The sequence below is a fragment of the Balaenoptera musculus genome, chromosome 20, assembly GCF_009873245.2.
Source record: "Balaenoptera musculus isolate JJ_BM4_2016_0621 chromosome 20, mBalMus1.pri.v3, whole genome shotgun sequence".
Lineage (NCBI taxonomy): Eukaryota > Metazoa > Chordata > Mammalia > Artiodactyla > Balaenopteridae > Balaenoptera > Balaenoptera musculus.
The window spans coordinates 42391450-42405985 of record NC_045804.1 but is presented as its reverse complement, the minus strand read 5'-3'; the positions used below and the strand labels follow the sequence as shown (position 1 = coordinate 42405985).

At 49.5% G+C, this 14536-nt stretch overlaps 1 protein-coding gene across 1 annotated transcript in view; it reads left to right on the top strand.

The window, feature by feature from the left end:
• RAB11FIP4 (RAB11 family interacting protein 4) overlaps positions 1–14536 on the top strand; it is a 117142-nt gene that overhangs the window by 36287 nt on the left and 66319 nt on the right. Inside the window, exon 3 of the mRNA XM_036836000.1 lies at positions 2101–2189. Coding sequence (XP_036691895.1) covers positions 2101–2189 — 89 coding nt within the window. The remainder of the gene's footprint in view (positions 1–2100; positions 2190–14536) is intronic.

Genomic DNA, 14536 nt, shown 5'->3' with positions numbered 1-14536 from the left:
AGTTTCCCAAGACACAGGACTTCAGTTTTAAACCAGGACGGTTCTAGGCAGACCTGGACAGAGCTGGTCCCCTCATCTCCCTGCCTCCGTTCTGAATTTCCTTCATTTGTTTCCTCCCCACTCCCTCCTCCTAACTCCTCCGAATTCCTTCCTTTCTTCCCTTTAGGGGGGGAATATAAAAATCCCTCTCGTTTTCCCCCCACTCAAAGGCAGTTATGAGACACCTGCAGGAATCAGAGTGTGGCCACTCAGTACTGAACTGTTCATCTGGAGAGAGTGGTCCAGCTCACCAGCCTGTGAGGAGAGCACAGTTTACGTCTGGACGTCCCAGGGCCTTGCTGTTATCTGTGGAGGATGCCGTGTTTCCCTGTCTGTGTGGCTCAGAGCAGCACGAAGCCTTGCCTGGGGGGTCCCTCAGAGTCTGGGCGGGTGGGAAGGAAGCAGGAATTCCTTGCATAGAAGTGAGGGGCGAAAGGCAGTGAGCAGAGAGGTTGGGGGGACCGCACACGGCAGCCCCAGGAAAGGTTTCTGAATGGAGTTGTTTGACTCAATAGGGCCGCCACTAACTGTGCCCGGCACGTCCCTGTGCTGGCGCTTTGCAGGTTTGACCTCCTGTTTGCTGTTCCGAGACCAGTTCCAATGTGTGGAGGTGAGGGGCTCCTCCCATGCCAACAAACAATTTTCTCACACCAGCAGGGTGTCCGAGGAGAATTCAGCTCAATTCTGACACCATCTACCTGGAGGTAGCATCAGATTCCACAGGCTAAGGGCTCAGTCCTATAAGACTCTCTCCCCACCCCCATTTCAAGACGCCAGTCACAAGCCCAGGCTGTTACCTATGCTTCTGACCAACTGGCTGTAAATCAGAGGTTCCCACGACCCCCTCCTTGGGTTGGATTAATTTGCTAGAGCAGCTCACAGAACTCAGAGAAATATTTTACTTACTAGATTACCAGCTTATTGCAAAAGGATATGACTCAGGAACAGCCAGATGGAAGAGGTGCGTGGGGCAAGGTATGGGGGAAGGTGCAGATCATCCATGCTCTCTCGGAGGGCACCACTCTCCCCAAATCTCCATGTGTTCACCAACCCGGAAGCTTTCTGAACCTGGTCCTTTTGGGTTTCTGTGGAACCTTCATCATAGTCGTGATCAATTAAATCATTGGACATTGGCGATTGATCCAACCTCCAGGCCCTCGCCGCTCCCTGGAGGTCAGAGGTCAGAGGTTGGGACTGAAAGGTCCAGCCCTCTAATCACCTGGTTGGTTCTCTCGGCAGCCAGCCCCCATCCTTAGGCGGGTCCACAAGTCACCTCATTAACATAAAAAGATACCTTTGTCACTCTCAACACTTAGGAAGTTCTGAGGGTTTTGGGAGCTGTGAGTTAGAAACTGTAGATGAAGGCCAAATATGTATTTCTTATAAATCACAATATCACACCTCCTTTGTCCATTATGATTTGGGGGCATTTGTTCAGGGGAGGGAGGCCAGCTGTGTAATGAGTCAGCAGCAAGTAGCGCCATCCTGAAGGTGGCCTTCCATGTTCTGGAGTTTGCAGGGTTGCAGAGGGCCTCAGCCTCGCAGCCCCGGACTGTGTGTGTTTGGAGTCCCTGTGAGCCAGGAAGGGAGTATGTTCTTATATCCCCTCCTCCAGGAAGGCCTCCTGGATTCTCTTTGCCCCAGCCTCCCCTCCGCAACTGGGAGTCTGTCTTCTCTGTGTTCCCTGATGGTGTTAGTCCCAGTGGAAGAACATCTGGAGGGCAAGGACCTGTCTCGGCTCCCTCTGCCCAGCCCTGGACTCGCTTCTCTTCAGACTGGGTGCCCCATCTCTGCCTCTGAATGATCAGCTGGTCTCTTGGAGACTTGGGGCCTCTGCCTCCCTGCAGCCGTACCCACCCAAGGCTTACTCATCAGAAGCAAAGCTGCCCAGGGAATTCCCTGGCAGTCCAGTGGTTAAGACTCTGTGCTTTCACTGCCAAGGGCCCAAGTTCGATCCCTGGTCGGGGAACTAAGATCCTGCAAAAAAAAAAAAAAAAAGAAGCAGAGCTGCCGGGCTGGGCTGAGGCTCTGACCCTCCGCTGTCTGTCTGTCCATCCACAGGCTGTGAGGAGCTGCTGAAGGATGTGCTGGCCGTGGAGAGCGCTGGGACACTGCCCTGTGCGCTGGAGATCCCAGACTGCGTGGAGCAGGTGAGAGGGGCGGCCACCGCGGAAGGGCTGGGGAGCCTCCAGCCGCCCGCCTTGCCCTGCTTGGTCTTCCGTCTTCTTGCCTTTGCTTCACCTTTTTGGTGTCAGGGAGACCCCAGAGCCCCCTCTGAGGGCCCTTTGGCTTCAAAGTCAAGAAAGAGATTTTGGAACTGGAGCAGTGCAGCCCCTTGGGAAGCCACAGCAGAGGGTGTAGGGGCTGGGAGTCCTCACAGGGCACCTTCCCCCTCTCTGAGGTCCCAAGGAGAAGCTGAGCTCCAGAGGGAAAGTGGCAGGCTCGAGGTCAACAGCAGGCAGGGTGACAATTTTTCTCTTTTCTCCGACACCAGCTGGGTGTCCAGCAATCCAATCCACTCCTGACACTAACTGCCCAGAGGTGGTGCAGGCCCCAGGGCCAGAGCCTCAGCCCCACTTGGGAGCAACCACAGACGGGACACGCAGGCTACCTGCACTTCTGCTGGGGCCAGCTACAAATGCGGGGTTCTCGCAACCCCCCTCAGGTTCTGTAGTTCACTAGAACAACTCACAGAACTCAGGAAAACACTCTGTTTATGATTATTGCTTTATTATAAGGGATACAATTCAGGAAAGACTCACAGGGCAAGGTATGTGGCCGGGAGGCGGGGGCACTCTCCAGGGGCACCACGTCCCTGCACGGCAGTGTGTCACCAACCCGGAAGCTCCGGGTCTCATTGCTCTAGAGTTTGTATGACCCCATCTGCAGCCCTCTCACCTCCTGCAGGTGGGCGTGGGTGGGGCTTAAAGTTCCCAACTTCAAATCACCAGTTTGGTCTTTGTGGTGACCAGCCCCATCCTGTGGCTCTCTGGGGATCCCACCTGAGTCACCTCATTAGCATGAACTCAGGTGGGGTTGAAAGGGACTCCTTATGAATAATAAAAGTCACTCCTGTCGCCCAGGAAGTTCCAAGGGTTTTAGGAGCTCTGTTCCAGGAAGTGAGTGGGACAAGGACCACAGTCCCCATGGCTCTGTCTTACTGCCATCATCACCTAATGGTTTGTTTATTATGAAACTCATCGTTTTCCCAAACACTTGCAGAGGCATCTTACAGACGAATACAGTTCACGATGCCTGTACTGACAGTCTCTGGGGTCCCTTCTGGCGCAGACACCCCAGGGCTGGAAGAGGATCTCCTTGGTTTGTCATCCAAGCTAGCTCCAAAACCTCTTCTCCACCCTCTGGTTGGTGCCTCATCTGGACCCCAAAATATGAGTCTTTTCTATAGCTGAAGGAGGCCCAGGACCAAGAGGTCACTTTGGCCAATGGCATACTTCTTGGGATCCAGCTGGGTGGTGGGCTCAGGGCTGGGACTGGGGGAGGGGGTCCCTACAGAGGGCTGTGGACAAAGAATGTAGGTTGCCATATCGGTAACAAAGGATGTTGTGGCCATCACGCCATCAGCCACTCCAGCTGCGGCTCCCCCCTCAAATGGTGCCCCCTGAGGGGCTTCAGGATGGAGAAAACAGGGTACTGGCCCTAGAGAGCTAAGGTGCATATAAAGGAATGATTTCAATGAGCCCAGACTCTTGCATCTTCCCGTACATAGAAAAGCGCTAAATTCATGAACTTGAGATGTCTGTCTTTCTTAAATTAATAGTAATCTTTTGATGTTTTGACTACCTGGTTTTTTTGCAAAACTCCTGTATGTCCTGGCTCCTTCCTTACCTCTTAGGAACAGTCCCTCAGAGCTATCTGCCTAGGCTTAAGTCCTCAGTAAGTCTGCCAAATAAAACATAATTCTTGGGACTTCCCTGGAGGTCCAGTGGTTAAGACTCCGTGCTTCCACTGCAGGGAGCGCAGGTTTGATCCCTGGTCTTGGAACTAAGATCCCACATGCCGCGCCATCACGCAGCCAAAAAAAAACGTAATTCTTGACTTTTAGGTTGTGCTTTTTTTTTTTTTTCCTCTTGACAGGGCCATAATGCCCAGAGCTGCCCAGCAAAATGGTGTTACAGAAGGCCAAGGCTCAAAGGTGGCAGGGACCCAAGCCGGGTACCAGGGCCTCCAAGATAGGTCTCAGGTGGTTGGACCCCAGGGTGCTGTGCCCTCAGGGATGAGTGAAGAGAGCTGGGCTCCAAGAGGTGCAGAGGCCAGCAGTGAGGGCTCCAGGCCTGCCTCAGGGGGCAGCAGATGTGGGGTGAAGATGCATTTGGGCCTGACTGATGGGACCAGGACCAGAGCAGAGGACCCCAATGCAGGACAGACACTGAGTGTCCTGGGGGTCTTGGAGTGGGGCCCTCGTGGATTGAACAGGAAGTGGGGTAACGAGGTGGGCTGTGGGACCATTCAGAACTGGGTCCATACCCCGCTTTGGCCACTGATGAGCCCTGCAGACCCAGGCACGTTACTCTCAACTCCTCAGAGCCTGTAAAACAGGGCTCGCCATACCCGTCTTGTGAAAATTCAGTGAGAAAACAGGCTGCTAATATGTGAGAATCCCCTTCCTCCCAGTGCCGTGTCTTAGAGATTCGTGTGAGAAATGGTGCTGAAGTCTGCATCTTTCACCCTTGGCTACCGGTGTTTCAAAATCACGTCGAATAAAGAAAGGCCTGCATGTGAGGAGCTGGAGGTCAGAGTGGAGCCCTAGCCGGGCTTCCACACCAGCCAGCGGTACCAGGGCCGGATCCCGTTCCTGCAGCTGTGGGCTGCTTTCGTGGCCTCCACACTAGGCCGGCCACACTGGCAGGTGGAGAAAAGGGGAGAGATAGGCGTGGAGGAGTTGGCCTCGGAGAGAGTGCTCTTCTTTTTGTTTATTTATTTATTTATCTTTGGCTGCGTTGGGTCTTCTTTGCTGCGTGCGGGCTTTCTCTAGTTGCGGCGAGCGGGGGCTACTCTTTGTTGCGGTGCGTGGGCTTCTCATTGCGGTGGCTTCTCTTGTTGTGGAGCACGGGCTCTAGGCACACGGGCTTCAGTAGTTGTGGCACACGGGCTCAGTAGTTGTGGCTCGCGGGCTCTAGAGCGCAGGCTCACTAGTTGTGGCGCACGGGCCTAGTTGCTCCGTGGCATGTGGGATCTTCCTGGACCAGGGCTCGAACCCGTGTCCCCTGCATTGGCAGGCGGATTCTTAACCACTGCGCCACCAGGGAAGTCCCGAGAGTGCTCTTCTTTTTAAAGCAATATTGTTTTTTCCACAATACAAAATCTGGAGGTTACAGAAAAGCAGAAAGATCAGGTCGGTCGAATCCCAGCAACCCCAGTGCCCCCCTCATCTCCTCTCTCAGGACTTTCGGTGCAAGCCCCTCCTGGTGAAGTCTTTTCTGCCTCCGACCTGTCTGGCCCTTACAGGTGTCTCGGGTGGTCGAGCCCAGCGAGGTGACTGTTGATCACTGGACGCGCTGGGCAGCCTTGTCCGTGAGCGCCCGGTGGGCAGCATGGGGGGCTGGGGCTCTCTTCCTCACGACGGGCTCCTCGGTGCTGGGAGGGGTGAGGGGGCACAGCGCAAAGCCAGCCTGCGGACCGGTGGGCTCCCACAGTGAGGGGCTGAAAAGGCCTGGAGGCCCCGCGTTGTGAATGAATCCCTCCCTGCTCAGGCTCCTGCACCGTCTGGGCAGCTCTGGGCAGCTCTGGGTTCCGTTTGGCTAAAGGCCACGAGGGGTGAGACCATAGCTCCTCAGGTTGGGGGGAGCTGAGGGGGCCTGCCTGGGGCACATCCTCATCCTGCAGGCTCAGCCCTTAGGGCCCTGCTGTGTCCCAGCTGTCCCCTAGGGGTCAGCTTGAGACCAACCAAGCAGAGGGAGGCTGGATCATTACTTGGGCTTCCCAGGTGCTGCTAGGGGAGGAGTGGTTTGGGACCAAGCTAGGATGACGTAGGATGGGACCACAAGAGCATGCCTCCCCCCACCCACAGGGTGAGGCAGGGACCTCTGACGTCAACACTTGACGAGAGGGTCGTAGTTAAAGTAGTGAAGCAGTGAAACACTCTGTGGTGCTGGTTGGTAAACAGATGCAAACCCGGCAGCCTGAGGGCACCCACCCCATTCACCCCTCTTCCAGGCCCCTGGAACCCAAACCCCCCAAACCAGCTATCACCGCCTGCTCTCCAGACAATGCAAGTCCGTCTGGGTAGGTGACACCTGCATCCCACCGGCTCTTTTGTTTTTTTAATTGAAGTATAGTTGATTTACAATGTTGTGTTTCCTGCTGTACAGCAAAGTGATTCAGTTATACATATACATATGTATACATTCTTTTTCATATTCTTTTCCATTATGGTTTATCACAGGATACTGAATATAGTTCCCTGTGCTATACAGTAGGACCTTGTGGTTTATCCATCCTATATATAATAGTTTGCATCTGCTAACCCCAAACTCCCAGTCCATCCCTCCCCCACCTCACCTCCCCCTTGGCAACTGCAAGTCTGTTCTCTATGTCTGTGAGTTTGTTACTGTTTCATAGCTAGGTTCATTTGTGTCATATTTTAGATTCCACATATAAGTGATATCATATGATATCTGTCTTTCTCTTTCTGACTTCCTTCACTTAGTATGATAATCTTTAGGTCCATCTGTGTTGCTGCAAATGGCATTATTTCATTCTTTTTCTGGCTAAGTAGTATTCCATTGTTTATATATACCACATCTACTTTATCCATTTATCTGTTGATGGACATTTAGGTTGTTTCCATGTCTTGGCTATTGTAAATAGTGCTGCTGTGAACATAGGGGTGCGTGTATCTTTTCGAATTATAGTTATCTCTGGGTATATGCCCAGAAGTGGGATTGCTGGATCATATGGCAACTCTATGTTTAGTTTTTTGAGGAACCTCCATACTGTTCTCCATAGTGGCTGTACTGATTTACAGTCCCACCAACAGTGTATGAGGGTTCCCTTTTCTCCACACCCTCTCCAGCATTTACCATTTGTAGACTTTTTAATGATGGCCATTCTGACTGGTGTGAGGTGGTACCTCACTGTAGTTTTGATTTGCATTTCTCAAATACTTAGCAATGATGAGCATCTTTTCGTGCCTATTGGCCATCTGTCCCACCAGCTCTTGAACTCACTGGATGTCACCCTGCCTTTGTCCTTAGAGCCTGCAGCGCCCTGGTGCAAAAAGGACTTGGTAAACCCAACTGTTGGCAAGTTTTCTGATGCAGGTGGATTTGAGTTTGGTCAGAGTGGGTGCTGGGTGTCCCAGGGGTCCATGGGTTGGCATCCCGAGGCTGAGGTCTCAGGAAACGCCCTGGGAGTCCGTCATGAGGCTGGCCCGCTTAGCGGGCTGCTACTGCACTCCCTTTTTGCAGCTCCCAGTCCTTATGGTATAGGGGTCTCTGTAGGGTGGGGACATGGGCAGTCACAGAGAGCCCCACCCTCGGGCCTTAAAGGCAAGGGGGCAGTGGGATGAAATCTGACTCATAAGCCCTCATGTGAGATCCTGCGTCGTCCTCCCACGTGGGCTGGTTTATAGGGAACCCCATAAAATGAATAGGGTGTCAGGCCACCTGGTGCTCCTCCTGTGTAACCACCATCCCAGCGATGGTGTCACCATCCATCCAGCCCCTAAGCCAGAAAGTCATCCTTGACGCCCCACATCCAGACAGCCTGAGTCCTCTGGTCCCCACTCACCCCTCGTCCCTCTCCCTCTGCTGCCTCCTGGCTCCTCATCGTCCCCCAGCCTTTCTCTCTCCAGACCCACATCCCACAGTCGCCTCAGGATCTTCCTAAGGAGCTGCCCTGCTTGTGTCACCACCCCCCTTCGGTGGCCCCCTCATCACCAGTGGGATAAAATCCACTACTTCTCCAGCCTCACCTCTCACTGCCGCACTTCTCACACCCCGAAATTGGTGACACCCAGTTGCTCCTCATTTACTGAAAAGACCCTGTTCTCTCTTGCCTCCCAGACTTTGCACAAGTTCTTCTTTCTCCTGGGATGGCCTCCCACCCACTGTCCCTGGGATAACTTCTGCTCATCATTTAAGACTTAAGTAGGTACCTCCTCCTCCAGGAAGCCTTCTCTAGTTCCCTCTGCCCCCAGCCTGGAGTGGGACCTGTGCCGAGCTTCCCTGAGGCCCTGTGCCCTCTGTCATCCCTACCTTAACCTCACCCTCCAGGACAGCTCCGTGTTCTCCACACGGCGACACCATTTTCACCTGGTGGTGGCAGAGCTCGAGCTGAGTTCATCTCCTTCACACCCAGCACAGTGCCCGTAGCAAACATCCTTATCCACGTGCCATAGAGCGTTTCTCTGAGTATTTCTAGGATTTGAAATCTAGAAATGGAATTGCTCTATCGAAGGGTATGCAGATTTTATTTTTTAATCGATGGGGCCAAATTTTTCTTCCAAAAAGACGGTACCAATTGTATCATCCAACAGTAGATGAGACAGTGCCCGGATCCTCAGACCTTTGCCAGTCCTGGAAGTTCTCCATCTACCTACAGGCCTCCCTTCCACTCCTCTCCCCTCCCTTCTCCCGCTCACCAATCTGATGGAGGAAAACTCACTTTCACTCTCATCTGTGTTGCCGTTTATGGTGAAGGAGACCATCGTTCCTTCTGTTCACTGGGCCTTTGGATTTCTTCTTTTGTTAATTGCCTCTTTATAGTCTTTGCTCATTTTCTGTTGGGTTGTCTTTTCCTTTTTTTTTTTTTTTTTTTTTTTTTCTTTTCTTTTTTTTGGGGGCCTGTGCCTCACAGCATGTGGGATCTTAGTTCCCCGACCAGGGATCGAACCTGTGCCCCCTGCAGCGGAAGCGCAGAGCCCTAACCACTGGACCACCAGGGAAGTCCCTGGGTTGTCTTTTCCTTATTGATTTATATGAAATCTATATACACAAAATCTATATATATTCTGTCAGTCTATGCACTTTGCTTATATTTTAATTTTGGTTTTGGTGTCTTTTATTGCATAGAATTTTAAAGTTTGGATGTCATCATTATCAGTCCTTTTATGCCATTTACATTTTGTGTATTATGTGGTGCCTTCTTTACCTTAAGGTTATAAACATACTATTCTCCTATATATGTTTTTCAAATACTTTTAGACAAAAAGTGTATATGTTTAGCTCTTTGATCCACCAGGAGCTTATTTTTGGCTTTGGTGAGGATAATATCTGGCATTTTTATGTTCCAAATGTTGCCAGCTGTTCACATTCCTACTGTGGAATAGTCCCTCTTTCTCCACTTATTTGAAATCTCACCCCTTTATCGTGAGCTAAATTTCTGTATAACGTGGGTCTCTTTCTGGACTCTGGTCTGTTGTATTGATCTATTTGTCTACCTATTTCTAAGCCAGTTTCAGTTACCCTTGCTTTACAGTGTGATATCTGATGGAGAAAGCCTCCCTCATCATTCTTTATTTTAAAAAATTTTTTGGTTATCCTTACATATTTTCTCTTCCAGAATACTCTTTTTTGTCAAAATTCATTTAAAATCCTGCTAGAGATTTTGTTTGAAATTTGTACATCAGTGGAAGGGAACTGGCTTTTTTACTGGCTTTTTTACAGTATTGAATTCTCTCATCTGAGAACATAGTATATATCTCTTCATCTTTTCTGGCCTTCTTTTATGCCCTTCAGGAAAGTGTTATGATTTTCTCAAATAGGTTTTGCACATTTCTTCATAGGGTGACTCTATTTTAGAGTTTCTGTTGCTGTTACATGTAGGATCTTTTTGCCATGATATTTTCTAATTGGTTATGGCTAAGTGTCTAGGAGACGTTTTGATTTTTGGTGTTGATCTTGTCGTGACAACCTTACTAAACTCTCTTATTAGTTCTAATAGTTCATTTACAAACTATTTTCCAGCCTGCTTAATCTATATAACAATGTAGCCGTATTCTTTTTTTCTGCATAAATTTAAATAGCTGCTTAATATTTCATTGCAAGAAGACAACCACATTTATTTACCAGTTCCTTATTATTGGGTATATATATACATATATATATATACTTTTTTTTTTTAACCTACTTTGGGGGATTAACAAAAGCAGTGTTATAAACACTCTTGTAGCTAAATTGTTCCCCACAGAAGCACTCACTGTTATAGAGCAAGCCAGAGGTTGGCAAACGACAGTTCCCATGGGCCAAGTCTAGCAGCTTGTTTTTGTAAATAAAGTTTTATTGGAACATGGCCACGCCCATCTGCTCACTCTTGTGTGGCTGCTTTTCCATCACAATGGCAGAGTTGAGTGGCTGCCACGGAGCCTAAACTATTTACTATCTGCCCTTTACGGAAAAGGTTTGCCAACCTTTAAGATAAATTCTGATAGGTGGAAACCGTTTTATCAAAAGGATACAAATCTTAAAATTTCTAATACATCTGTCAAATTCCTTTCCAGAAAAGTTGTCTCAATTAATCTTTCATCAGGATTGTGTCAGATTCCTCCTACCCTTTGGATGCTGGCTGTTCTGCTTTCTCAAATCTTTCTCATTGAGAGGCTAAAATTAGGATTGCTCTTTTGAATTATAATATGGTTGAACTTCTTAAATTGCCTTTACTGGTCACCAGGAGTTCTTTCTTCATTAATTGCCTGCCCACATTCCTCACCCTCGTTTCCATAGATGTATTCATTCCCACTGATATAAAAGAAGTAGAAATATTAACTTTTGGACATACCTCACAAATATTTTTTCAGCCTGTCATTTATTTTTAACTTTGTTTATGACAGCAAATCTAAAAGGTTTTTATAGCCAACTCAGTCTTTTCCATTGTGGCTTCTGCCTTTGGTGTAATGCTTAGAAAGCTTTCCTACCCAAGGCTGTGACACTATATTCTGTTTTATTTTTATTTTATGTATTTGGTTTTTATGTTTAAAGCTTTGATCCACAGAGTGAATTTTGATGTCTGTGGTGAGATAAGGATCCAGTTTTCCTTTTTTTCCTCAGCCCCTCTTACCCTCCCTCCTGCCCTCCTCACCTCACGGAAACCAGAAGCTCTTGACAAGGTTATGCTTAAGGGGTCCCCGGAGGCCAAAAGAAACCGGGGTTTGCTGGGAATGAGGATGTCAGCCTGAGCCCAAACTGGCTCTTCTGCTCATAATCAGAAGGAGCTTGCTCAACCTCCAGTCTTGCCAGAACAGTTTTTAAAAATCTGCCCTGAGCTTCTCTCCAGAACTGGCCTGGGGGTATGTAGGGCCTGAAGGTCCAAGTCCACCATTGCTTAATTTCATCCATTTTGAAGCAAGCATTTCTAAAACCACTTGCAACAATGATACTTTTAAATTCTAAAAATACTTTTCTTGGCAGCCTCTGATTCAGCTGTGCTGGTGAAGGTGTAGGTGGTGGCACCATGCTTATGCTGGTAAGGGGAGGGGGGAGGGTGTTTCCTAGCTCAGGGAGGGGCCTTACTTGATCCTTTCCTCTCATGTATGGCCCCAGGTTTTTTTGGTTTTCTTTTTTCTGTTCCAACACCTTCCTCCTTCCAAAGGAAAGAATAATTTACTTATCCGAAGCCCGAGAATTTCTGTAAGAATAAAAAGATCCTTAAGTCATATCCTTGAGAAGTAATTAAATTCTGATTAAACCAAAGGTGGCTGGGACAGAAGCAGAGCCAATGTTGATGGTTGCCTTGGTCTGTCCTGGACTGTCTGTCCCCCATCTTCTGCCCCTGACCATCCTGACCCTAGGAAGGCTGGGTTCAGCTGGCCCACTGAGACCAACTTCCAGGACACTCTTGAACTCCCCCTCCTGCCAACTCCAGCCTTAATGCTCAAGTTCACGCCTATCTTTAGAACTTTGACTCACTGAGTTAGAGTTTGAGCAAACTTGAGAGAGTGACCACTTACATTCCCATCTTTTTAAAGCTGAGAAGAAAAAAGTTTGGTTTTATTACCCCATAGGCTATTATCAATTTTGTACCTAACTTTGCCATCTTCTTTCTTTTGACTATACGTACTTTGATCTCTCCTGTTCTCCATTGAAGCAGCTATCCCAACCTGCTGGTTCCCTCACTGATGAGTTAATTCCTGTCACAGGTAACTGTGGGAAAACACAAATATACACAATCACATAAGGACAGATGTTAGTCACACATACAGTTATATCAGGATGGATGCTAGTTCTCAGAAACAGCAGAGTCTAAACAAGCTGTTCTTAACCCTGGCTTCACACTCGAGTCATGCAGGCTGCTTTCAGAACATACTGATGCCTTGGTCCCTTCTCCCAGAGATTCTAATTCAATTAGTCTGGGGGGAGGGGTCCACTCATCTATTTTTAAAAGCTCCCCAAGTAACTCGAATGTACACCCAACGTTGAAAACCAAGGATCTAAGCTAAGAATGCTCAGACTTTGCAGCATATTAGAATTCTCTGGGAGCTTTTAAGATTCTGGATGCCCAGCTGTCCCTCAGAACAATGAACCCGGAACCTCTAGGGGTGGGACCCAGGCGTCAGCACTTTTTAAAGCTCCTCACGGGATTCCATGAAGCCATGACCCGTACAACATCCTGGATTCTGGTCAGTTTACATCAACACTTCTTTCCCTGAGGATGGAACGCAGAGGCTGGGGGTGGGGGAGAAGTCTTATACCTTGAAAATGGCCAATGCCTGGCACAGCATGTGTGTTCAAATGTCGGCTGCCCTTGGCACATGGCCCCGGAAGTATCCTCTGGGGAGAGTGGTTCGGGACCACAGGGCCCTGGCTGGAGGTGTCCGTCCCCCGTAGAACTGGGCCGCCTGGGTTCTCAGGCCCGTGCAGGGAGCATTCTTGGTGACCAGTGAGCCGTGACTGCTTTCCCAGAGGGAGGCGTGCAAGGGCCCACGGGGACTCTGGGTCAGCAGGGCGGGGGCTCCATGTGTCAGAGCCCAAACAGGAATCTCATTTAGAGAGTTCCTCGTCTGCCACCCAGTTTTGAAAACTTCTGAGAGCTCAGGCTGCCCTGCAAAAGGTGCAAGAACGGAGAGTAGATCACACTGACTTCACAAAGACCCACCAAATGTACTTTTCCTCCAACTTTCAGGAGAGTTGTGAGAGCAGTACAACGAGTACCCACAGATCTGCCACCCTAGATTCACCGGTTGTTAACATGTTGGCAATTTGCTTTCTCTGCATTTGTGTGCGTCTCTGTATACACACTTCTTTTGGGGGGAGGGGGCCTGGACCGTTTGAAAGTTAGTTGCAGACATTATGACACTTCACCCTTAAATATTTGACCCTTCCTAGGAGCAAGGATATCCTCCTAGATAACCACAACATAAACTCCATATTCAGGTTTTCCCAATATTTTTATAGCTTTTCTGTCTGATCTCGGATCCAATCCAGGATGACACATTACATTTAGTTGTCATGTCTCTTTAGTCTCTGTTAATCCGGAATAGTTTATCCACCTTTTGCTCTATGTGCACCATCACCTGAGGGCCCCAAGCGGTTGTCTCCCCACTGACTTTGCCTTTGTCTTCAGACTCTCGTATGGAACCACAGCGCCCTCTGCACTAACTGCACTAACGCCTAGTGGGCGTTTCACACCCGTCTGGCACAAAGCCCTTTGATGCTGCCCCATCCTCTTAGCTCTCGAAAAGGCTCCCCATCTCAGTAACTGGTACCGCCACCCACCTGTGCGCTCGGACCAAGAACTGAGTTGTGCTTAATGTCTCTCCTTCCTTCCATAGCCAACCCGTCTGCAAGGCCTGTTGGTTTTATCTGCAGGATCCGTCCCGAGGTGTCCCCTTCTCTCCACCTCCACGTTACACCCCGTCAGAGCTTCACACCATCCCCCTACCTGGTCACCCATGCTCTCTCTTCCCTTCCTCCTTACAACAGCCAGAGTGTCCTTTCAAACTCTTAAACCAGGTCCTAGAACTCCCCCACTTAAGATGTTCTAATCACTTGTCATCTTAGGGTAAAATCCTAAACCCCGACTTCTCACTGTGACCTACCAGCTTTCACTTTTGCCTGAACCTTTGACCTGATCCCATCCCATCTTCCCCATGGTCCTCGCTGTTCCAGCCACACTGGCCTGTTTTCTGTTCCTCAAACCCCCGAAGCTAGTTTCTTATCTTTGCCTGGCTATTCCTTCTACCTAGAACCCTCGTCCTCAAGTCTTTGAACAGCTGCCCTTGCATCATTCAAGTTTCAGCACAAGCGTCACCTCCTCAGAGAAGCCTTCCCTTCCCACGCATCTCAAGGAACCCCCTCTACAGCCGTCCCCTGTCACTGTCATAACATCCTGCTCATTTCCTTTAGAGCCTGCGCCACTGTTTGCCACACTCTTAACTGTCTACGTGTGTCCTGCCTGTCTCCTCCACGTGGGTGGAGGGCTGTGCCTGCCTCTCACTGCTGTGCCCTCCATGCCAAGCACAGTGGTGGCACGGAGCAGCTGGCGGTACATATTGGACGGATGAACCTCTGCTGTGCAAGGTCAGCTCTGCCAGGGAGGA